At 38.9% G+C, this 27,454-nt stretch overlaps 1 protein-coding gene across 3 annotated transcripts in view; it reads right to left on the reverse strand.

The window, feature by feature from the left end:
* The window catches only part of LOC124119692 (hemicentin-1-like), a 117,803-nt gene that overhangs the window by 32,758 nt on the left and 57,591 nt on the right, over window positions 1–27,454 (reverse strand). For all 3 annotated transcript variants that reach the window (XM_048380971.1, XM_048380970.1, XM_048380969.1), the window contains exons 9-14: window positions 26,911–27,150; window positions 25,862–25,993; window positions 24,971–25,267; window positions 24,143–24,325; window positions 22,170–22,265; window positions 21,058–21,327 (exon numbers count right to left, since the gene is read on the reverse strand). In XM_048380971.1, the coding sequence (XP_048236928.1) occupies window positions 21,058–21,327; window positions 22,170–22,265; window positions 24,143–24,325; window positions 24,971–25,267; window positions 25,862–25,993; window positions 26,911–27,150 (1,218 nt within the window). The remainder of the gene's footprint in view (window positions 1–21,057; window positions 21,328–22,169; window positions 22,266–24,142; window positions 24,326–24,970; window positions 25,268–25,861; window positions 25,994–26,910; window positions 27,151–27,454) is intronic.

Raw genomic sequence — 27,454 nt, forward strand, 5'->3', positions numbered from 1 at the left:
CATAGTTAAAGAAATTAGGTACACCTTTGACAATCAAAATATTCAGGTAAACATATATATCCTTGTTCAGGGCTCTATGTTTCCTGTAGTCCCCGTCAGCATGTATTTACAATGTGCAGGTGATTGATAAAATACTAGTTTAGGAACCTACAAAAGTATGAAGAGCTGTGTACCATGCATTGTAAATATCAGCTGGCGACGGAGCTTGGTGCACGTGCAACAGCGGCAGGAAAGGCATTCCTCGTGCATCACGCAAGGGCGACTCACGCAGTATAAATACAGTCTACAAGGTTTTTTTGGGTTTTTTTAAATTTACACAAGAAAATGCTTGGTCTAAGTGTAATAATAGGGATGTGTTTTAAGTAAGGGAATAACCTTGTAACTCTCCATTCCTTACAAATAATAAGGAATGGAGAGTTACTTGGACATTCTCCTCTACACGTTATATACAGGCATGTCTTCATTCATTTTGATCATCACACCGAAGACCCGAGTTCATTTCCCGACATGGGTACAATGTGTGAAGCCCATTTCTGGTGTCCCCCGCCGTGATATTTCTGGAGTATATTATAACAGCGGAAACCCAAACTCACTCACTCATTCATTTTGAATTATCCAAAATATTCGTAGACATTTCTTAAGAAACAAACATTACCATAATTCATGAAAACAAATAATAGTTTTTCATTTAAATTCTGAGGAAAGAAATAAAAATATTATGAACCAAAAACTATTTTCTGAACACTGCACATACATACTGAGACCATCCCTGCAGGAAAGACTGCTATGAGTCACATTTCTCAAGGTCACCGACAACCTCACTAATTACCTCTTGTTAATTGCTTTTGTTCATTCATGCGTGAATTCCTTTAATAATCCCCCTCCCTACTTATGTAACACCCTTTCCCCCAAGCCCCTCCATTAAATCCCTGCTAATCCACATCAAACAGTATGACATCACCTCCCACTACAATCTCCCCTTTGAAGCAATTTGTAGAAATCTTAAGCACTTAATTAAACAAAACCTTCCTTTGTCCCAAATGCTTTTATCTGAACACCATTACCCACAGAATGTCACACACTGTCTTGAATAAATGTAAGAATTTGAATAAACCTCAGCTCTCCTTCAAAAAGATTGTACTAAGTCTTAAGACAATTAGTATAAATGGCTGTAGCTTATTCTGCATCTGTGATCACATAATCGTCTTAGGGAGTTGTCCCGATGTCTGTCCGATGACGGATGCACGAGGGTGTTTACTCCTTAATTAGCCAACACCCTTGCTAATTAGAGTTCCTGCATGAGAAGGAGGCCATTGTCTGTTTGAGATCACCGATCAATTTAATTTACACTGCCTCGACATAATGGACAGTATCATGTATTTGAAGAATTCTCCAGACTGAGATACCGGAAATGATGCAAGTAAATATTTAAATGTGGTATAAATAAACATGGACCATCTAGGTAATAAATGTCCATATCGCTACGGATGAAGAGGGTCAGAAACGAGCGTTCCCCATGCACTCCTCTTTAAAATGCATGAAATATACACAAGCTTTTCAAAGGTTCAAATGAACTTTATATAATGCTGAAATGGATGAACAAATAATCTTGCTGAAATGCCGGCTATACAGCCAGTACATAGTCAATGTAACTGTTATAATGCCATGTCCACAAACCATGACAGAATTATACCTTCCTCTCTATAGTGCCAGTCAGTCAACAATATGTTCCTGAGTGACAACTTGTTATAATGCTATGTCCACAAACCATGACAGAATTATACCTTCCTTTCTATAGTGCCAGTCAGTCAACAATATGTTCCTGAGTGACAACTTGTTATAATGCCATGTCCACAAACCATGACAGAATTATACCTTCCTCTCTATAGTGCCAGTCAGTCAACAATATGTTCCTGAGTGACAACTTGTTATAATGCTATGTCCACAAACCATGACAGAATTATACCTTACTTTCTATAGTGCCAGTCAGTCAACAATATGTTCCTGAGTGACAACTTGTTGTAATGCCATGTCCACAAACCATGACAGAATTCTACCTTCCTCTCTATAGTGCCAGTCAGTCATCAATATGTTCCTGACAACTTGTTGTAATGCCACTCCGACAAATAGTCATTTACCTGTGGTTAAATGGACTTCATGTAATGCGTAACTGATTTGTCAGCCTACCAAACTAAAGGGATAAACTGCTCACTCTCCAACATGTCATAATGCGCAACTGCAAGACACCATGGTATTATAAGGGAAAAGAATATGTTTAAAACAGTCTTTCAAAACTCAAGACTTGCTGTTAGTGTGTTTCAAGGTTTTTGTTATTAAACGCCTCACTCAGCAATATTCCAGCTATATGACGGCGGTCTGTAAATAATCGAGTCTGGACCAGACATTCCAGTGATTGATATCATGAGCATCGACCCACACTGTTATTATTGAGACTGATGTTACCCAGTTAACATGGTTAAAATATTTCTTAGTAGTATATAACAGAATTATAAACACCCGATTTTTTCATGATGCTTAAATCTGTTGAGTATGACAACAAACAACTGTCTAATTGTGGGTGTTCCTTGACTTGTTTTGAGTAATATATCATGTATATATTAGTTCTAACTTAACCTTGAGCCATTAACCTCCAAACAATACCTTGATTAAACTTTGAACTTCAAATGCAACAATGCTGTTTGTATTGAGAACTGACAATAACAAGACACATAAAAATATTTCTTTAATAAATTGTTAAAATGGTATCTTGAATTTGAACATAACAAAGCCCATTTTGTTGACTTCATGATCTGAAGGAGCTGTGCAGCTCAACCTGTTCATTGATCAAATAATTGATTGATAAAGCCTTTGTGTTTGTTGAATAATTTCTTCAAATATTATAAAGAATTGAGCTGGGAAGGCGACCATACTTGACTGCACAGGGCAAACAGCTGGTCTTGGGGCAAAGTATTACAACTGCGACTTTCAAAAGTCACACTTCCAATTAGGTCAGCATTTCCAAATAGATGTAAAATAACATTATATTTATAACTAGAAAATGAAATATTTTCATAACTGTAACTCGTTAAATACTCTTAATATACTAAGCTCTTTAGAGCTTATTTAATCAAATTATATGTCAAAAATGTTTTTATATAATTTTAGTTGCATGATAATTGGGTAGATATTGTCTAGAAATAATGTTTGATGAATACTCCTTTAGCTGAATGATAATTTTTACATTGAAAATAATTATCAAACTTTGACAGTTTTCACAACAATGAAAGAATTCCCATGTTTCACATTGTCTAGAAATAATGTTTGATGAATACTCCTTTAGCTGAATGATAATTTTTACATTGAAAATAATTATCAAAGTTTGACAGTTCTCACAACAATGAAAGAATTCCCATGTTTCACATGAGCATCGTCAATGGCGTGAGGGTCTATTATTAGCCAAACCCCGATAGTCAAATTCCAAACACATGTGTCCTGTCTCAGATGAGATTGTGAATGTGAAAAGTCGTGATGTGTCGTGATAACGACTAAAATATCCCTTGAAGCCAAGCATTATTCAAAACATTAATAACACTATTGTAATAAATAAGTGTCATAATTTCAGTCGATAACAGCTATTTCTGCCCGACACAAACCTTATGACCAAACAGCATAAAACAAAACGATATTTCTTGGCAAGCAGTCCCCACTTGTACCATCACATCAACTAAAAAAATAATCTCAATTTGAACAAACTTTATGATCCTTCGTGAAGGTCACAGGAATTTTTTCATCCCAGGATCACGAAAGTCCAACAACGATAATGTGAACCGGGTCAGAAACAAAACTTACTGTTTGGTGGGGAATTATCCATGATGAAGTAAAGCCTTTCCGAGCGAAACGCAAACGCTCTGCGTCGAGATCTCCACAGTCAGAGACAGGACTAAGTGGAAGGGTACTGTGGATCTGTTCAGTAAACTCCGCAAGTTGTGTTGTGAACGAGAAGCCTGTTCAGTTGTTCAGTCAATAGTTCAGCCTCAATACCCTGGTAATCATGTACGGAAGAGTCACAACACATTCCTTCCCCTGTAGCTACCTTCAATCAATACCAGGTAGGTAGGTCTAGGCACATCCAGGTCAGGTTATACCTGCTTCATAAATACATACAAAACCCACTGCCAGGTAGACTGTCACGTCGGCTCAAACGTGTGAATCCAACAACAACTTGGGGTGCACAGTGATTCCCTCGGATGTCCTGGCCAATGACAAGACTACAAATACCAAATTGATCGGTAAATTGATCTGAGAGACACAAACAGCAGTGTTAGAGCTATTCTTCAAGGTCTGGCTACCTCCAACTCCTGACTTGATTCAGTGTCCAAACTTGTGGTCACTCTAACCCTGAAGCCTGGACTTTTGTAGCTGCCCAGTCAAGCATGGAGGTCGGTACACTTGAGCTCACACACTGATCTCAGCCTAAAGCCAATTAGATAAGCTGACAAAGAAACATGGCTGTCTCCAACTTGTCCTAAAATGTCCAAATCTTAGCCGAGGACTGAATCCTCTATGAACTCTTCGGATGAGATTTTTCACTTCTCTCCCTCTCCAACTCGGCCTGATCAAGAAGCTGTGACCTGTTTTGCCAGACTAAAGCTTGGCAGGTAGGAAGGCCTTGCTGTGCAAATACACCTGTCACCCCTGCAGGCCGTCAATGGATCCTTCTAATAACCTGAGCAATTAAAGAATGGTGGGCTTGGGGATTATCTGTAGGGGTGCTGGGGTTCTTTCAAAGAAGTTGGCTTGTTTTTAGTGGGGTGTGTGTTTTACACACATGGGAGTGTTGTTTAGAGTGCCTGGGGGGTCAGAAACCCGAGTGAGTGAGAAGACTGGGAGCTTGAGAGAAGGGGTGGGGTATTAGTATTGGGGGGTAGGAATTTTGGAAGGAGGGGTTAGGATTTCTTGGTGTCACTGAAAGGAGGTCAAAATATTTGTGGGGAAAGAAATTATATTTGAGTGATAGGAGGGTAGGGACTGTCATTCATGTGTTGTTGGGGTGGGTGGGGTTAAATTGGGGAGGGGGGGGATGGTTTTGAAAAGTTGGGGATTCAAGCTGGCTTTGGTTGCCTGTAGAGAATAAGAGGTCTATCAATTCTACCAAGAAACATGTCTACCTACATACACGTCTGTGTAGATTAAAATTTCAAGTAGATTCCATTTGTATGGCGCTGTGGCGCATGGAAACGAGGTGAGGGAGGGGGACTTCTTTTAACCCCCACTGACTCGAAACACATTTGGAGTCCTTCCATGGTGATGAAACTCATGTGTTAACAACCTGCAATCAGCCAGTCTGTAGTGACTAACGTGCAGGACCTGTGCCCCATAAATTACATAACACTGACTGTATTTCAATGATTGATATATACAAGCCTCATCAGTGATAACCAGGAACTGATTCTGAACCAAGCTGGGCATTTATCACCAAGAAATTAATTAAAAGATATTACACACTTGACAGTCGCCTGTGTTCAATTTAATAACGACTATATATCCTGAGGGTTCTCATAAATATTAAGGAAGTAATAAAATTGAAAATTGTATAAAAATTAATTTCCTTTCTTTTTGTACCCTACACAAAGGTATAGTTTCAAGAATATATAAATTGGTATTTCATTCTCAAAGGTATTCAAGAAAGGAACTTGGACATTCCCAGGAAATATTTGTTAAAAATATCTCAATCCTCAGCCCTGGTAACAAAAGAAAGTTTGACGGTGAAAACTTTGGATGATTTGACTAACGGCAAAATCTTAGTTAGATTATCCGGATTAAACAAAATGATTGTGAGGTGCTTGTTGACAGACCGCGTGAGACCACGATCGACATGTTTAACCTTTGGACCAGGATCAAACAGATTACAACGAAGCTGGCGAGCTCCACAGGGAAAATATAGGAGATTTGCAGTTTCTGAGATAATCTGTTAGAGTTGTTCAGTAATGTACTCAGATCATTAAGTCATCCATTAAGAAACAAACAAAATAAGGTAAATTGTTGTTACCTCCTTTTAAAATTTGTTGTGTAGGCATGTTAAAAAAATTCGAAAAAGAAATTTTCTGTGATGTGTGTATCAATAATGTTTTTATACTTTAAGGAAAACAAATTGAAAAAAAGAATGTGACTGGTTGTGGTGAATTTTCACCTACGATTTTATTGATATTGAATTTAGATTATGTTTTAGAATAAACTGAAAAATAAAACATTGTATTTTTCATACTCACTTCAGAATCGCTGCCTGCAGACTTAAATTTTTAAATTTTAGATTATGTTTTAGAATAAACTGAAAAATAAAACATTGTATTTTTTCATACTCACTTCAGAATCGCTGCCTGCAGACTTAAATTTTTAAAATTGTAAATTCCATGATAAACGGTTCAAATTGGTGTCCATACTATTCAAGTTTTATAATATTTTACCCATGCTCTTCATTTAAATGAAATAATACTTCATCGATATTTGTAATCCCGAATACATTCTTCTAATTGTCTGACGAGCAAGAAAAACAAATCTCTGTAAATACGAGCTCATTACATGGCCCTTTTGTACAAACAACACATTAAGTCCACAACCCTCCACATCGTTCAAACATCCAATGGTACATCATTTCATCAATAACGACGTCACATGTGACAAAAACAAAACAGTCCATCAGAAAAGCACACAGAGGATCCTCAGTAAGCCATGTTCAGTAGGAAGGTTAGTTTTCATGTTGTAATGTTATAATCAATATGATATCTTCCTGCAACTACTTGTTACTTTGGCCTCAAAGGCGGGCATACATATTTAATAGCTGTGCTACAGACTCATCGATTGTAGATGCTAACCAAATACTTGATGTAATATATACTGTGAGTATCTTGTTAGACCTGTTTCAAAGCACTACAGGGGGCACGGGTGGCCCAGTCGTCTAATGCGCAGGGATTCGCTGTGCAGAGTTGCGTCCCTTGGACACGCCAGAAACCTATGATTGTGGGTTCAAACCCCAGTTTACCCCGATTATATTTCTAGGTTTGTCAGCACCAGCTCGTGGGTTTCACCGAAGTGGTAAACGTCTGAGACCTGCATCACTTCGGGCTTTCCTCCAATATTAAGCTGACATGCCGTGATATAACTGGAATACTGTTAAAAGCGGCGTTAAACCCAACTCACTCATACACTACCTGATGAAGATTATGTGCCATCAGGCTGATTATCATCCCAACCGGGTTTGCCTGGTCCAGCCAATCATGTGTCTCCAAAGACAACCAATCAATGGTCATCAACATGTTGTGTTTGTTTGTTTGTTGTTTCACGCCACACTCGGCAATATTCCAGCTATATGACGGCGGTCTGTAAATAATCAAGTCTGGCCCAGACAAGCCAGTGATTGACATCATGAGCATCGATTCACGCAAATGGGATCGATGACATGCTTAAACCAAGTCAGTGAGCCTGACCACCTGATCATGTTAGTCGCCTCTTACAACAAACATAGACGCCTTTTACGGCAAGCATGGGTTGCTGAAGAACTATTCTACCCCGTATCTTCACGGGGGAGGCAAGCATGGGTTGCTGAAGACTAATTCTACTCTTGTATGCTACTTAGCTCTAAGACCGTCAGAAGTCTGTATACTTGAGTATGGGAGTTACGATCATCTTAGCGCTACAACTGTCGTAAGTCTATGGTAAAGTATGGGAGTAACGATCATCTTAGCGCTACAATTGTCGTAAGTCTATGGCCAAGAATGGCAGTTACGATCATCTTAGTGCTACAATCGTCGCAAGTCTGTTAAAGCATAGTAGTAACGATCATCTTAGCGCTACAGCTTTTGCAATCTATGTACAGGAGTTACAATTATCTTTACACTATGGTTGTCATTAATGCATGTCAAAGTGCAGGAGTTTAAATCTCTTAGCGCTAAGATCGCTCCGTGGAAAATGCCCTGGTGCTGAAACTAATTGCTAACAGTATGGGTGCTCATTTGGTTCCCTGAATAAAACCCAAACCATTCGTGCGTCAGCTCCACAGACGCATATCTCCAAGTAATTTCTCCCTCATTAACAAATGCACCCCGTGTTGCAGCAACATTTAACATGGTCTAGTTTAAATCTACCTCCTTTGTTCTTGCCTGAAACAATCTTACCTAGCCACATGTGAAGCTCTGTCTGTCCCATCAAGCTGTTCCCATTAAGTTAAACTAACTGCCTAGTCGCATCATCAGCCCAGGCGCAGACACTTAATGGGATGTTCTGAACTACAGAATCAAGTGGAAACACTAAAATCTACATTTTTAATGTTTACTGCAAAACTATATCTTCCTAAATGTATAAATGTATGTAGGAGGTTTCAGGTCGGTTCATACTCCAGGACATTGACTGATTATTATCCAAAATGCCCTGAAGACATTTGTCGTGTTTGATGATGACATAAAAGTCGTATCTCAAACTGATACAATCATGAAATGACGTATTTGCCATTTGTCTGTAGCAAAATCACTGAGACATACACACACACATACACACTTCTTTAATGTAGCATTTAGTCATTAAATGCGAAATGCATCAGTGAGATTTATTTGCATATACAAAAGTAGATATGATTTTAACAATAATAAAATTATAAAAAATTAATCATTCATTCATTCATTCATTCATTCATTCATTCATTCATTCATTCATTCAACAAGGTGATCTGCATTTATTGAATTGTAGTGAAAAAAATTAGATAATTAAAGAAAATCCATTTCTGAATACGTTATCCTAATAGCTGGGAATTCTTTATGAGTGCGAAATACATCAGTTGGCCAAATGCTCACTAAAACCACATCAGGCCTTGAAGACTGCTTGAGCTAGTCATGCAACTAATAGCACATTAACTCATATTCATCAATGCATGTGAATATAGGACACATTGACTACCATTAACACTTGTTAACCTTGAGCTTTTCAGGCCGGATTCTTGCAGTTAATTTCTTCTCTCAATCCGTTATTTATTCCTAGTTGTGAAAAATCCGTACAGTCATTAATAATAAATTCCTTTTAACTCAGCATGCAGTCCTCCAATGTTAGAACCGGGCTTGTAATGAATTAGCCGCATCATCAATTACGCCACATGGTAATTAATGTATCATCCCCAGGCTATCTATTGAGTGATGGGGGGACGGATGATTCATCCCATCTCATTGGCTAGCATCCATTTTCTGCCCCCATTTGGCACATTGATGGTCAATTTGTTGATTAAAAGCTGAAATGGAGTTTCAAAGGATTTTTAACATGTTGAATGTAATCACCAGATGGACGACTGCAGAAATCAGAAATTACATTCTCTCACATATGGTGTTTAAACTTTAATATTCTGAAATTGGTGTTAATATTCGAACTGTCGTCCCTATCCTGTAACATACTTCTAAGATTAGCTGTGGAATATATACCCCGAAAAAGGTTAAGCATGACTTATTATATTTTTCCATAAAAATGAGCTTTTTTTAAGTTCATAGGTATCCTGTATGAAGTTTCTGATGAAACATATTCAAACAAAAATGCAGAATTTTTTTAATTACAAGAGTAGTGACATATTTTGTGACGGTAGTCATTTCGAAACATTTTGTAAAGCGTTCTTTTTGTAGATACACAGATATCTATGACATTAAAAATGTAGTGGTGCTTAACAGTTTTTCCAGAATATATATATATTTACAATGTCATCAAAGCCGGTTTGACTGGAATTTTAAAAATATTTTCACTGAAATTTCATAATGAGTGAGAGGAGGTTTTTTAACCGAAGATTAAACACGTACCCATGTATACTAAGATCAAACATGAAAACTTATTCCCAACCTGTTTTCCTAACAACTCTGCATCGTTAGTACACAACACAGGGGTCTGAGATGGAGATATGTAGCATGCCTTCCATGAATCAGACTGTCTCAGTATTTCCTGAATGTGTAGGGACCATCAAAGTGAGTGAGTGAGTGAGTTGGGTTTAACGCCGCTTTTAACAGTATTCCAGTTATATCACAGCGTGTCAGCTTAATGTGGGAGGAAAGCCCGAAGTGATGCAGGTCTCAGATGTTTACCACTTCGGTGAAACCCACGAGCACGGGTATGGTGCTGACAAACCTAGAAACATAATTGGGGCGAACCGGGATTCGAACCCACAATCATAGGTTTCTGGCGTGCCCAAGGGACGAAACTCTGCACAGCAAATCGCGGCGCCTTAGACGACTGGGCCACCCGTGCCCCCGGGGCAATCAAAGATAATTCTTGCAAACACTTGGTGTCGTCACTGAGTTTCAGTGATCTAGTCCTATACTCAATGCTATCTTGCCTTTCCTATCCAATGGCACAATCAAGACTGGTTATTCTCTGGTGTTGATGTTTCATATTTCATTATGGTTATATATTCAACTAATTACTCTGTTGGTTTTTCATAATGACAAGTGGAAGTTTTTAGGAAAATATCATCAGTTTTCAGTGAGTTGGTGGAGTGAGGGGTTTTCATGTCAACATTTCTCAGGCACATATTTGCCATTACGGAGCTAGTACAACAGCTTGTCAAACACAAATTGTTTAATAATTTTAAGATAAGCTCTGACCTCCATGTTTGTTCTGAAATTGATACGATATAAAACAGGAAGTGAGGTCATGAAAGTTTTCGTTCAAACTGAATTTTTGCATTTTCTGAATTTATTCTGTTCCTGTGATGTCAAATGCTTTTTTAAGAAAAGACTCCCATTAATTGATTCAAGATATGAGCAGATATAAGTTGAAGAACATTTATCAGTATTCAACAAATATACTCTTTCAGGGCCAGCATATGTACGAAGTGGGCCCCAACCATGCATCATAATAAATATGTCTTTTTAAAGGAAAACATTTTAGTGAATTCTGTCCATGTTCCAGGGACGTGATTGTCAAAAGATGAGCCCTGAACATGGACACACAATGTTGGTTCCACTAATGGAATTAAAACCAATTATTTCGGTTCTTTGTCTTGCAATGAGATTCTTGTCATGGATCTTCTTAATGACAATTCTGTTCTGATGGATTGATTCACTTGGTAAACAAATCCCTGTGACATTTCCACATCGAGGTATCACGATGCTATCTTGACTCTCTCAGTCTTTATTTCACTGGAATCTACATATAAGTTTCTATTATTCATAACCCAGCGCTCACAAGTTAAGTGCCCTGATGCCTTAGAGGGAAAAGACTTGCTTCTAGTATATCATGTGCTTGCTAAGTGGGGCTGAACGGACAGGTTTCAAATGTCACCTCCAAGATCACATCAGAAAAATGAAAGAATATTCAGTTTTCCTGCCAAGTCCACTCCATGAACGATGTATTTACTTAAAAGTGCATATCATGTTGCAGGAAGGATAAATTCACCAGGTGATTAGCTGCGTTGTTTGAACGTCGTTCTCTTTCAACATTGTACTGACAACTTCACAGAACTCATCATAATCTTGAGAGAAAATAGCTGATCACGCTGTACAAGGTGTAACGGCCGCTGTAACCATCACTACGCAGACTGTGAAGAGACAGCGATGGCTGATGGGGGTGTTATTTACCCACTGTCACCATTGTTCCCTCTATATGATGGCAGGCTGGAAATGATCTGGACTGGACGATCCAGTGATTGATATGGATGCAACACTATCAGGTTACTTTGATAGTAACCAAGTCATCAAGCTGACCACACAATCTTATTTCATTCCTCTTACGACAAGCACAGGATGCTGGAATAGTGAGTGAGTGAGTGAGTGAGTGAGTGAGTGAGTGAGTGAGTGAGTGAGTTATATGAGACCTGGTGTTTATTTGCCTCTTGTCTTTGGCTATCACCTAGCCTTGCTCCAAGGCTGTACTGAATGATAAGTCAATGGGTATTTAGTAATTTCATCTTTATAATAGGCAAGTCTAGAGAAGCAGACAGCACATCTAGGACTCCAGGCTCTTACAGGGACATCAAGTTCTTATTATTGACATAATCAAGGAAATATGATTTAAACTAACAATTATTGCCTTTGAGACTTGTGCAAGTCTAGCTATCACCTGACCAGGGCCCCGTTCCAAAAAGCGATCTTAGTGCTACGTTGATCGTAAGCCTGTGATAAAGTATGGGAGTTACTACCAACTTAGCACTAAGATCGCTTTGAGGAACGGGTTCCAGATTATTTGTAGATCTGAATATCATACAATGTGTAGAATTACAGCAACCAATTTGAAACCACTGTGGAGATTCCGGGTTTGGGGCGGTCCCTGCCTCACAATGTCATGCCTGTCGTACTAAGCGACTTCACGGATTTCAGGATCAGCCTTTGTGACTTGGTTAAGAGCGTGTCAGCGATCCGATGGTGTGGATCACTGCTCCCAATATCAATCCCTGGACTGTCCAGTCCAGACTTGATCATTAACAGGTCGACACCATACTGCTAATTGTGGCGTTTAACAACAAACATGCTATCAAATTGGGAAAGAAAGATTTCCCAGATAGCTTGTCACCGTAACGTAAGGTCTACAGGCCCCTAGTGCTTAAAGAGACAGGGTGTTTTTTAGGGTAACTACAGTATTCTTCAGCAACATTTGTTGATCTTTGTTACCATCAGTATATTTTCAATTTTCATAATGACAAAAAACATCTGTTAGTCTAAACAATTTACGATCTTACATAAATAAAATTCGGTTCTCATTATAAATTATTTTTTTACAACCATCTTCCCATCACACAAAACAAATTTGATAATGAATAATAAGTCTTATATAGGATCATTAATGAAAAATGTATCCCACGATTAGAAAGTCACCTTAATCAAAATGGTTAATCAAAAAATGAAACGTCTGTCTCCAGTTTACAAGTTTCTTTCTTGTCAATTCTCACAGCACAAAAGTTCAAGTTACAAATGGCCTGGCTGCAGCTGAGTTTGTTTGGAATGCCTTGCCAGCTGGTTTTTACACTAAACCCAAATCTCTCATGAATTAACATCTGCATTTTGTCACACACAGATGCATTCTGGGAAATCACATTGCTTCCTGTTGTATGCAAGAACATGTTCCACACAACTAGCAATGCATATCACGTTGAAATTATCAATTAATCTACATCACTGTTTTAGGGTCATGATTCTGTGACTATCTTTTTCATGTGATATTTTGTTTAATGTTACAAGTAAACATTTTTGGAAAAGTGCATTAAAATTTTAAATAAGATTCATAAATTCTCTTTTTTTATCAAAGAAAACAAAAGTTCATGTCTTATCTGATCTAACAAAATTTTGCATGGGCAGAGCTGAACTTTTAAATATCAATACTAATCAAAATATTTTTTGTAAAACGCTACACACAGATGTTCCTAAACAAAGAAATATTTGGTCGATGAAGAAAACAAAAGGGAGATAACTCTATGTTTAAATGAACAAATAAATTCATGTCAAACGGCGGGAAAACTTCTTATAAAATTTAATCATTCCATAGAAAAGAAAAGATGACTCCATAGCCATATCTCCTTGATTGAAGAGTTCTTCCAAGGGAGGTAGCATTGCAGGGAAGATCAAAAGTTCACAAGGTGACAGAGCTGAGAGTGTGTCAATATTTTGTCAAGAATCAAAGATAGGAGCAAGTTTTGTGTTTTCACAGGTGTCGAGCTCGAGAATCAAACAATCAGGAACACTTTAAACACAGCTTAATTCTTCAGATTGTTGGAATGAATTGCCATCAAATAATACGTCTACTGTCTCAAAGCAAACACTTCTCGTGAGCAGCAACAGGCCATATTTGAACAGTTCATAAGGTCTCTGAAGGAATTGTTTCTGAAATATCACACAATTTTCGCAATCATAACAAAATTTCCAATCCCAAGAAGAAGAATAAAACAGATTCATTTCTTGTATGTTGATGTTATTTTGGTTAAACTTGAAATTTTAAAAAAATATATTGAAAAGTTTGAAGTTCATGTGCTACAAACATTTATCTCCTTGGTGTTATTTGTACATTCTAAATATATTCATATTTAATGAAAATAAATTGTTGCAATGAAACATCCTTCTCAAAGATTCCACCAGGAAAAATAGGGGTGAAAAGTGTGTGAATGGATCACTGAAAATCAGTGATGACACCAGGTGTTTGCAATGAGGGTCATCATGTCCTGCCCTACTACTAGAACCCGTCACTCACGGAATATAAAGACAATAGCCTGTAGGTGCTGTGAAGTCTTTGGGGCCACTGAAGGAACAATTGGGACGCAAACCAGTGGGACGTTCGCTGATAACAGATTAGTTCGTATAAAGGTAAACCAACAAAGTGGTGCTGTGGACCTGCAAAGAAGCACTTGGGACGTAAAAAAAAATTGTTAGGATGTATAATTGAGTGGTTGGGACGTAAAAAAAATATGGTTGGGACATATAATGAAGTGGTTGGGATGTAAAATATAATGTTTGAGACATATAATTAATTGGTTGAGACGTAAAATAAAATGGTTGGGACGTATAATTAAGTGGTTGGGACGTAAAAAATATATGGTTGGGACATATAATTAAGTGGTTGGACCGTAAAATAAAATGGTTGGTACATGTAATTAAGTGGTTGGGACGTAAAATAAAATGGTTGGGACATATAATTAAGTGGTTGGGACGTAAAAAAATGGTTGGGACATGATTAAGTGGTTGGGACGTAAAATAAAATGGCCGGGATGTAAAATGAAATGGTTGGGACCTGCAAAGAAGCACTTGGGACGTAAAACAAAGCCTTAGAGATAGACTGTTGTCCCAGTCATGTTAAGTAACAGACAACATGGTATGTATCGGAGCAGCCTGCCTGACAACTGCCTCCCCACCCACTGAGTCACAGGACATACTTGGACACTGACACAGAGATCCTTGAATCTCACAGCCCGGTGTATCTCCACAACCCAATCACTCTGTACGAGGTGTAAAGCCTGCTGTAACCATCACTACGCAGACTGTGAAGAGACAGCGATGGCTGATGGGGGTGTTATTTACCCACTGTCACCATTGTTCCCTCTATGTGATGGCAGACTGGAAATGATCTGGACTGGACGATCCAGTGATGGATATGGATGCAACACTACCAGGTTACTATGATAGTAACCAGGCTGACCACACGATCTTATTTCATTCCTCTTACGACAAGCACAGGATGCTGGGGATATTCTGACCCAGGTCCCTGTTACTGAAGAGCACGTTGTGTTGATCATGTGAGTGAGTGAGTGAGTGAGTGAGTGAGTGAGTGAGTGAGTGAGTGAGTGAGTTTGGATGAAGGCCCCTTTTAAAAACTTGATGTGGGAATGAAGCTGATTTCATGCAGGGTTTAGAAATTTACCAGAAAAATTATCAAAGCATGCATATATGAATATGTTCTATTTTAAAAATATGTAAGTAGATCGCTCCAAATTCTCATCATATTTATGACACAACTCACACATAAATATACAAAACATATGCATGTTTTTTTTTGTTAGTCTCCAGCTGATCAGTGATCAATCCCCTATGTATACTACCTTACACTTAGGATACTAAAATAATCAATATACTATTGTCCCTACAACAAACATTACTAAAACACACCTGCCTTTCCCTGCTGCCTTCCTGGAAACTACCTAATAACGATAAAGGATTAATGATTTCTCCTTACAGACAATGAATACATAGGCAATTCTGTTTGTTCTTTGGTGGTGAAATCAATATGTCTGATAAAAAAATACCTCAGTGTTGTTTTCATTTGCAACATTTATTGATAAACTTTCCCTTCGTGTAAATGAGTTCTTATTGATCAGGTTTTTGTTGGTAGGATAAACACCTCGTAAGTATTTGATGTCTTCTAGAACAGTTCTTTGAAACAATGAGAAGTTGTTAGCAGTTACCAACCTTGGAATCCTGTGTTTCACTTTGTTTTCTTAAAGATAATGACAATATTGAACTTTTTACCTCAATAGATATGTCATTCACACAAAAGTGATGTCAAAACTTTAAATAATTGTTTAAAATAATATTAGACATAATCATATCTCATCAAAATGTAAAAAAGCTCACTTTCTTGAACATTAAGATTATTATTGCTCAAATGTATAACTCATCTTGTATATAAAGTTGGTAAATAACCTAGAATTAACAAAATGTTGAAATTAAGTCTCTAACAATCAACATTCATAAATCATTTTTATCAAATGTTAAGCTTTTTTAGCTTCTTCTTTATTTTACCCAAACCAACATGACTGAAATTCAAAACAAAACTGACTTCTGATTCCTACATTTTAAAAACCGACTGAAGTGTGAAGTATAAATGTAAAGTGACAAAACTCCTAACTAAACTATCTAGAAGCAGGATCTTCAGTTGCTACAGAAACCAGGTAACCAACACGACAGATAAAATGAGGTGTCTCCTCATTTACTTCCATGTAAGCTACTTAATCGGCCTGTCCATTGCTTGTTGATCTAACCCTGGGCAGTCAGGGAAGTGACACTACCACCCTGACAACTTATCAACATGACCTCCTGTTGACTGCAATTATTGATCACATATTTAACGTGATCAGTTTTCAGGAAAGTATCTTGTCACTCTGGCATGCCATACATGACTTGTCATCTGCTTTGCGTTTTTCCCAGGAATCTTAATTACATGTCACAAATACTTTTCAAATTTGAAATTCAAAATTCAAATTCTTATACTTTGCCTTATACTACACTACTTTTGACAAGGATGTTTCCATATTTCCATGACACACAAAACTGATTGTCATATGTCAAGTGTATATTTAACAGAGGCCTCTGACGTCAATTTGGACACCTTCAAACGGTTGTATTTCCCTTACGACCCAGCATATGTCTGTCGGATTTGGTATCAAACGTCTCAGAATTTCAAGAGCTTTCCAACGAGCCATCATGCACTAAAATCGCTAAATATTTAAGAAAAATGTGTTTTTCACCTGTCCAGCAAAAGACTTCCAAGCCAGCAAACTGACAAGACATTGTTCTGCCTTGTGTGTTTGAGAAACGCGCCAATTTTCGTTTTTGGAGTAAATGTGCAGGTGTTTTGAAACACTTTGCAGAGACCAAATCTTTTGAAATCTTTTGGAAACCTTCGAAGTCAGTGAGTGAGTGAGTATGGTTTTACGCCGCTTTTAGCAATATTCCAGCAACATCACGGCGGGGGACACCAGAAATGGGCTTCACACATTGTACCCATGTCGGGAATCGAACCCGGGTCTTCGGCGTGACGAGCGAATGCTTGTATATTTGAACAGAACGACATTTCTGATTATCACTATCAAGGGTTGAGCAGTATACGTTTTTTTAAATTCCTAACAATTTTTTTTATTTTAAAAGGCAGTCAACCAACATATACAACATAATGAGAACTTCTGACATTCTTACTTTTTTAACCTTTTTTTTATTTCTTTGTTTCCACACAGTTCAACTTTCACAGGTTACGTTTCACTTTTAAATTTACAAATATAGTAATTCATCTGATAATTTGATATATGCATGACAATGTGTGACATATTATACATTTGTTTCTTTGTTGTTTAATGCAGCACTCAGCAATATTCAAGCTATATGGCGGGAGTCTGTAATTAATCAAGTCTGGACCTGACAATCCAGTGATTCACATCATGAGCATCGATTTACTCAATTTGTTGGTTTGTTGGTTTGTTGTTTAAAGCCGCACTCAGCAATATTCCCGATATATGACAGCAGTCAGTAAATAATCAAGTCTGGGCCAGACAATCCAGTGATTCACATCATGAGCATCGATTTACTCAATTTGTTGGTTTGTTGTTTAAAGCCGCACTCAGCAATATCCCCAATATATGACAGCAGTCAGTAAATAATGGAGTCTGGGCCAGACAATCCAGTGATTGATAGCATGAGCATCGATTAACCCAATTGGGATACGATGACATGCATCAACCAAATCAGCGAGCCTAACCACCCATTAGTCAGTTCTTACGACAAGCATAGTTGTCAAGCATGGGTTTCTGAAGACCTATTCTACTACGGATCTTCACGGGTCATATTATACATAATAGCATGTGATATATGTATGCATGATCGACTACTACATGCATGAGACTGTGATATACACATGATTATCACCTGAGTATGTCATTACACATATATTGTACATATCATGTTTCTATCACTCATTGCTGACAGGTGAAATTGATCACACCTTCTTGGTGTCAAAATGCCATTACGCCTTATACTTCCCTAGTGTACTATTGTCCATATCAGCCCTGTCACTCAGTGAGTGTAATTGACATGCAACGTTGTGAAATTAACATCCAATATTTCTAATCAATACCAATGCACTTAATACACGCAGCAGATGTTCATACAGCTGTGAATAACCTTCAATACACTGTGTATTCCTCTGTAATTTGAATTTCATACATGACAAAGATATGTACTTGAATAAAATGAATACCACAATATAAAAAGTTTTTTCATACACACAGGTATCCTTTAAACATTTAGGATCCCCACATCGTCAAATGAAGTACAAATGTTCGAAATATGGAGCTGGAATTTTCTCGCACATATACTGTCAAAGCGAACGGAAACAAACGGTATCATACTGACACAGAAGCTTGGGTCAATATTTGCTGGACAATGGTCAAGAGATCCCAACAAGGGTTTAACAACCTTACAACGACATTGCAAACAGTCGCATAATATTCCCTTTGGTGTCAGGTCAAGACTTGACTTGTTCGCAAGTAAATATCAAAACTTATCACAGTCACAAAACAGACATAAGATACTTCTCACTAAATTGACAATCTGGTTTCTGAAACTTTGTATCAAAAGGGAGGTGTTTTCATAAAACTAGTTATTACTGCTACTATATCCCACACAACAACTTCCACATATCCAACAAACTTGTAGTCCTAAGGTGAGTGTAGTTATTACTGCTACTATATGCCACACAACAACTTCCACATATCCAACAAACTTGTAGTCCTAAGGTGAGTGTAGTTATTACTGCTACAATATGCCACACAACAAGTTTTACAAATCAAACAAATTTGTAGTCATGAGGTGAGTGCTTGGTTGCAAATTAATCAAATGCAACGATGCACTGACATTGAAGTCTTTGTGGTCCTCAAGCAATTGAAACATGAAGCATCCTAAATAACATGTCTACCTATTAGCTCTCTCGACTGTATCCTATAAAATGCATGACTGACGAAGGCATTAACCCTGGAGCACATTTCCCTGCAATAGGCAACTTGATGTCAACTGAGCAAACGAGATGGGTAGTTCACCTTGGATGCTTTGTCATCCTATTTGCACACAGATTGTACGTCTTGTCTTAAATATACAGCTCATCATCTGATGGGGATAGTTCTATTTGTCCAGGTGGGGACTGCTTGTGTGTTGTCATACAAATAGTATCTGATATTATACCATGGGACAGGTTTCATCACGACGAGCAAACACTTGAACCACTGTGCTAGTCTCTTATACATACCCTTAACAAAAATATAAAAACTCCCAAGCAAGCCTTATAACACTTTAGCGAGTCAAGATTCTCTGGTCCCTGAAATAAAAATATAAAACTCCCAAGCAAGTCTATAACACTTTAGCGAGTCTAGATTCTCTGGTCCCTGAAATAAAAATATAAAACTCCCAAGCAAGTCTATAACACTTTAGCAAGTCTAGATTCCCTGGTCCCTGAAATTAAACAAGTATTTGTCACAGAGTGACGAAATATCCCCCGCCATATACACCATAGTACCAAATATGAAGACAATCCAGCGATTAGTTCTTGAGATATTGTGGCAACACCGTTTTCCAACTCCAAAAACAGATTTGCCTGCTGTGACCTTGAAAATGGGGTCAAGGTCACCAAATCTGACAGGTGTATGCGGTGTCTGTATATACACTATAGTTCCAAATATGAAGACAATCCAGCGATTAGTTCTTGAGATATCGCGGCAACACCGTTTTCTAACTCCAAAAGCAGATTTGCCTGCTGTGACCTTGAAAATGGGGTCAAGGTCACCAAAACCGACTGGTGTCTGCGGTGTCTGTATATACACCATAGTTCCAAATATGAAGACAATCGAGAGGTTTAGTTCTTGAGATATCGCGGCAACACCGTTTTCCAACTCTAAAAGCAGATTTGCCTGCTGTGACCTTGAAAATGGGATCAAGGTCACCAAAACCGACTGGTGTCTGCGGAGTCTGTATATACACTATAGTTCCAAATATGAAGACAATCCAGTGTTTAGTTCTTGAGATATCGCGGCAACACCGTTTTCCAACTCCAAAAGCAGATTTGCCTGCTGTGACCTTGAAAATGGGGTCAAGGTCACCAAAACCGACTGGTGTCTGCGGTGTCTGTATATACACCATAGTTCCAAATATGAAGACAATCCAGTGTCTAGTTCTTGAGATATCGCGGCAACACCGTTTTCCAACTCTAAAAGCAGATTTGTCTGCTGTGACCTTGAAAATGGGATCAAGGTCACCAAAACCGACTGGTGTCTGCGGAGTCTGTATATACACTATAGTTCCAAATATGAAGACAATCCAGTGTTTAGTTCTTGAGATATCGCGGCAACACCGTTTTCCAACTCTAAAAGCAGATTTGTCTGCTGTGACCTTGAAAATGGGATCAAGGTCACCAAAACCGACTGGTGTCTGCGGAGTCTGTATATACACCATATTTCCAAATATGAAGACAATCCAGTGTTTAGTTCTTGAGACATCGCGGCAACAAACAGGTGGGACGTACGGACGTACGGACGGACGTACGGACGGTCGTGAATACTATATCCCCCGCTTCGCGCTTTCGCGCGGCGGGGGATAAATATTAAACTCCCAAGCAAGTCTATAACACTTTGGCAAGTCTAGATTCTCTGGTCCCTGAAATAAAAATATAAAAACTCCCAAGCAAGTCTATAACACTTTGGCGAGTCTAGATTCTCCAGTCTCTTTCTATCAAAAAGTAAAAAAACATAATCTTAAAAGTTTTCATTTCAGGGACACGCTACAAAAACAAAGAAGCACTTACTTATTTCAGCTTGCATGGGAGAGCCGCAGACGTCGATCCTGTACTTCAGACACACCGACACGTTCATCGCATTGACCCCTTGACCGGGAACCTCAATGCTGTCACTGACCATTTCTAAGCACGGGTACACTGTCTCCCACTGACTTCCGGTCTCCTTAGTACGAATATCCACTTTCAGACAATATGTCGGTTCCAGGCCAATCTTCACCACCAGCATGTGGGTGGTCGAGTCAAACGATGGGGGACTATCCAGCGAGGGTATCACCAATTCTAGGACAGACAGGTGAGGTGAGGTGAGGTGAGGTGAGGTGAGGTGAGGTGAGGTGAGGTGAGGTGAGGTGAAATTGGGTTTAACGTCGCGTCCAAGATTATTGCACTTGTATAGCGACGTGCATGCACGTGTGTGTGTGTGTGTGGCTGCTTGTACTAGTCCGGACTGATGCCGATTTATAGTGCTAGCTCACTGAGATACCATGCCGCAGTTTAACATGAATACCCCACTCAGACACAGTATACTGACTCTGAGCCGACCAGTCCTTGTTTTAGCCCCTTAATGCCGAGCGCCAGACAGGGTAACAACATGTACAATCTTTTAACGTCTTTTTGTATGACGCGGCCCGGGATCGAACCCTGGACCTTCCGCTCTCCGGGCGGACGCTCTACCGCAAGACCACGGAGGCGGTCTATGACAGACAGGAGTTGGGTTTAGGGAGGGCATTGTATTTATTATTGCATTTGTTCTATAGGAAAACAAGTAATCTTATATCTGATGACCCTGTTTCATAAAAGAGATATTATAAAGTGACAAAATATGATTAGTTTAAAAAACATGACTTCTTTAATTTCTTTTAGATCATAATAAACCAGCCACAAGTTATCAAACAATAAAATATCAATTTCTATTTGTCCTTAAATTGTTTACAAGAGATGATGATGATGATGATGATGATGATGATGATGAACCAATAACCAGAAAGTATTGACAAGAAAACATAAAAACATCATTTCACATCCCTGTAATGGCTGTTTAAAAGGTAATTTCTTTAGACATTTTTGGAAACACATGGCACAAATTTCTTTTCATTTAAACATGGAACAGACCAAACACTCACCATCAGTAACGACAGGAATCCCGTAAGACGACGCACCTTGGCCGAGATTATTGCGTCCGTACACAAAAAATAAGTAGCTTGTATGGGGAGTCAATTCTGAAAAAATTAAAATTGTTCAAATGTACTGCTTCTCCAAGTTTCATACCATGAACAGCAGTATTCCAGCTACATGGCGACAAACAAGTGATTGATAGTATGATCAACGATCAACACCATCGAGTACGATGTCACACAATCAACAATCGTCGATCAGTACCATCCAATCTACCTGCCTTGTAAGACAAGCATTGGTTGATGGGGACCAATTCCAAACTTGAACCCCCATGGACGTCAAAATAATTAAAGTGGGAAATTACCTGATTAAAACTTGAATAAGAAATCATACCAATTAATCTGAACAAATACCAATCTTGTATGGAAGTTGTCATGGCCAAAGGGAGATAATTCAACGACACTGCGCATATGAAGCACTCTTAAATTCCCAATTCAAATTAGTTAGAAACTCAAATTCAAGGAAGAGAACGTAAAATGCACAAATAACATGGTTTATAGTCAAAGGGGAATAACTCAATAATTACAAAACTAACAAAGTATTGAATTTGAAATCTATCAAACAAAAGAGACAAGCTAATGTTTTAAATACATTTAACATTTTAAGTTTCGTGACTTTGCATAGTAGTTAGTGTAAGTATAATGAACCGACTTCTGACAACCTCTCAACACATTTTCATCTCTTTGAGTTGTCTTGATGAAGATGCAAGACATGTAGAGATGCAGTCAATAATATGCCACTCAACATTTGTTAAGGACCACACATTTGATAGTCTGTCTTACAGACCCTGATACAAATATATATCAAATATTGCCCAAGCAAGTCTATAATGTTTGGTAAGTCTAGATTACTGCAGTATCTGAAAATGAAGAGAGTCACTGGGCTCCCTTTTATTATATTTTTATTAAGATAACTGAACAACTGTTTTTTCTGTACGATATGTTCATTTCAGAGACTAGATGTTAGTCTACACATTTGACTAAAGATGATTATTTCGTTCCTAATTGGTGCTGTATGTTTGTATTTATTAATTAACACACAAATGTGTACAAGTATGATTTTTGCATCATGGTATCTGAATTATTTAGGTTTAAAATCATATTTCTTCAGAAAAATTCTGTGATAAGGAAATTGTCTTTTCAGGTGATATACTCAAAACCCAGACACCACCAAATCACAAAATTTAATATTCAGAAGTGAGTGAGTGAGTTGGGTTTAATGCCGCTTTTAACAGTATTCCAGTCATATTACGGCGTGTCAGCTTAATGTGGGAGGAAAGCCTAAAGTGATGCAGATCTCAGACGTTTACCACTTCGATGAAACCCACGAGCACGGGTATGGTGCTGACAAACCTAGAAACATAATCAGGGTGAACCGGGATTCGAACCCACAATCATAGGTTTCTGGCGTGCCCAAGGTACGCAACTCTGCACAGCGAATCGCGGCGCCTTAGACAACTGGGCCACCCGTGCCCCCTTTCAGAAGTGAGAAGTGAGAAGGTACAGAGAAAGAAGGCGGGCATTAATCTTACCAGTGATTACCACTTGTCTCAGGTTACCTCATTCTATTTTAATGTTAATCAAGTTTCAGGCAAAGACTTGAAATTAATTCTGTTATACTTATGTGCGAATGTACCCGTGAAGATCTGGGTTAGATTTCATCTTCAGCAACCCATGCTTGTCGTAAGAGGCAACTAACGGGATTGGGTGGTCACACTCGCCGACTTGGTTGATGCATGTCATAATATATCAATTGCTTTGATTGATGCTCATGATGTCAATCACTGGATTATTTAGAGAGCGCCATCATATAGCTGGAAAGTTGCTGAGTGCGGCGTTAAACAACAAACAAACAAACAAACAATATTATGTTCTGTGCAAACACCAGAAAACCAATCGTAATGAATGTGATCTACACTCACTCGTAACATTGAAGAAGGCGACCCTGGATGGTTTGACCTTCACCTCCTTGATGTCGTTGCCGGCACTGTAGCGTATAAAGAAGTCTTGAGGTGCACCGCCATCAAACCCCTCGTTCCATGTGAGCGAGACCGACTCCCATGTCTTGCTTCTTGCCATCAGGCCACTGGGGGCTTCCGGGGCCGCTGGAAGAGAATGAGTGAGTGAGTGAGTAAGTTGTTAAATGCCACGTTTTCCATGACATCTGTATCACAGCAACAGAAATCATGTCTATGCTAGGCAAACAAGTGGTTGATAGCAGGAGCAACACTCCATGTTTGGGTACAATGGCACACAAGGTCACTTGCCAATTAAGATTTTCTGATCAATACTCACACACTCACACACACACACACTCTCTCTCTCTCTCACACACACTCACACACACACACACACTCACACACACACACACACACACACACACACACACACACACACACACACACACACACACACACACACACTCACACACACACACACTCTCACACACACACTCTCTCTCTCTCACACTCACTCACTCACACACACACTCTCTCTCACACACTCTCTCTCACACACTCTCTCTCTCACACACACACACACACTCACTCACACACACACTCTCTCTCTCTCTCTCTCACACACACACACTCTCTCTCACACACACACTCTCTCTCTCACACACACACTTACACACACACACACACATGTCCGTCACTAGACAAGTGCATTACTCTTGAACACAACGCAAAGCCCCATGTCATTACAGCCCATTACAAAAACTTTATGAAAACAGAACAGTGAATACTCACATTTCAGAGACAACGTGACAGGTTTGGAGTTATTCCCAAACGAGTTTTCCATCCGACACGTGTACCCTCCGAGGTCGCCCTGAGTGACATCCTGGATCGTCAGCACACTCTGGTACTTGGCAGTCTCTCCCAGTGCCTCCAGACGCGTGGAATAGCGACCTCCATCGGAGACCTCCACCTTGTCTCTGTACCAGCGGAAGGTCGGGGTCGGGTTGGCACGAGTTATACACGGCAATGCTGCGGTCTCCGCAACATCAACGGCAACCCGTTCCTGTCCCAGACTCACGAGGGGTTTGACTGCAATGGAAGGATTCGTGTGGAATATGTTGGCTTAAACTTAAAAACGTGTTCCACAAGGAATTCAAAAGTTACCATTTCACATTATACTGCAAGGTCATAATATGATACATATCGTGATACTCATGTTCACGTCTAATTGCGGGCAAACTTCTTACTATAAATATTTCGGAGCAAGTTAAAAAAGAAAATCTAGCTGTAGCCACAAGTTCGTAGCGGCTATTATTGGTAGTGAACTTGAAATGCTAATTACAACGCATTTTGCGATATTTGACTGACAAAAAAACCTCTAAGGTCATTAAATGAGTAGAAAAGGATTTACTTTAGCAAGTGTATCATCTTGTATCGATACAGAAAAAAACATATCATGTATCGTATTGTTTCACCCTTAGTAGCCTCAGAGTCGTACATGGGATACAAAAAAATCCATATTTGGTATGCTGATTGAACATCTAAAACACCATAATAGTTTTCGTCTGTGATCAGCATTCCGCCTTTGAGGACAGACAGAGAGACGTAAATAGAGAGAGCGAGATAAAGAGACAGAGAGAGACACAGAGAGACAGTATATGAGAGACAAGCAGGTGTACATACACTGAACGTAGACGCTGGCCCTGCCGCTGACGGTGGCGGTGTGGGTGGGTGCCTCCACACGACACGTGTAGTTCCCGATGTCCTCTACCCGCAGTCGTGTCTGGCCCGACGACGTCATGTTCCGACCCCCGCCTACATCAAGACACACATTACAGTTTCACAGTCCAAGGCAGTAACAGTGTGTACAACCTCCTGCACCTTGCATGATACTAGACACTTTCTCCCTTCAATGTCATGTTATACACAGCCAAACACCGTTGTGTCGAAGTTACAGTGATCTACATCAAGACACACATTACAGTTTCACAGTCCAAGGCAGTAACAGTGTGTACAACCTCCTGCACCTTGCATGATACTAGACACTTTCTCCCTTCAATGTCATGTTATACACAGCCAAACACCGTTGTGTCGAAGTTACAGTGATCTACATCAAGACACACATTACAGTTTCACAGTCCAAGGCAGTAACAGTGTGTACAACCTCCTGCACCTTGCATGATACTAGACACTTTCTCCCTTCAATGTCATGTTATACACAGCCAAACACCGTTGTGTCGAAGTTACAGTGATCTACATCAAGACACACATTTCAGTTTCACAGTCCGAGGCAGTAACAGTGTCAACAACCTTGTGTGCCTACATAAATACTTTGAGTTTTCCGAGGTCCGACACCACCGTAAATTATGAATAAAGAAGTAATAGGCAGGGACCAGGCTTTTTCTTTGAGACAACTACCCCGGTATAAGTTTGACACATCAAAGTTTGACACAACAATGTTTGACTGTATGCTCCAAAGACGTAGAAATCATAACTTGAATTTTCAAATGTCATTCTTACTAAAATCTCGAGGTTCAAGAAATTCAGGCTAGTGCCTTATCTTACCACTAAATGCTTCAAGGTTATAAAATAGTAACAATATTTTCCATACAACTATCGATGTTCAAACAATTGCCTGTTTTCTTTACAATTTTTTTCATATTTTTGGTCACTTTCATGACACTTGTACTTGCATCAAAACAGAACTCGTCGCATTTTTTCTTTACACTCACCCCTGAAGTAGAGAATATTTGTAATGATGAATCTGTGGGAATTCACAGTTGTATTTGTCTGTTCGATGGTGTAGAAACTTGGATAAAGGGTTGTTAGGGGAACGTCATCATTGTTCTTGAACCAGGAGATGACGGGTGATGGCCGACCTTGGGCCACACATTTGATCTCAATGGGATTTGGGTCGGAGAGTGGGACGTGAATTTCCGCGTTGTTCGGACTTTCCGTCAGTGTTGGAGGCTCTGGAAAATCAAATTAAGTTTACTGTATCGTATATAGTTATAGGAGTTTTAAGTGTTGATAACGTAGAGTCAATATATTATTCTCACATGGAATTTAGCATTTTTTTAATACAGGTTATCAGTTGATATTATCAATATCTTTATAATAAAGTGTTCAGTTTCAAATACTGATACATCTACGTAAAGCTTCTCAAAATTCAAATTGAATTTATGTCCATTTTGCTAATATGAACTCTGCTTTTGATTATAGAAAATTGGCACTGATGATGATGATGATGATGATGATGATGATGATGATGATGGA

The sequence above is a fragment of the Haliotis rufescens genome, unplaced genomic scaffold (assembly GCF_023055435.1).
Source record: "Haliotis rufescens isolate VD_foot unplaced genomic scaffold, xgHalRufe1.0.p SCAF_34, whole genome shotgun sequence".
NCBI classification, from domain to species: domain Eukaryota; kingdom Metazoa; phylum Mollusca; class Gastropoda; order Lepetellida; family Haliotidae; genus Haliotis; species Haliotis rufescens.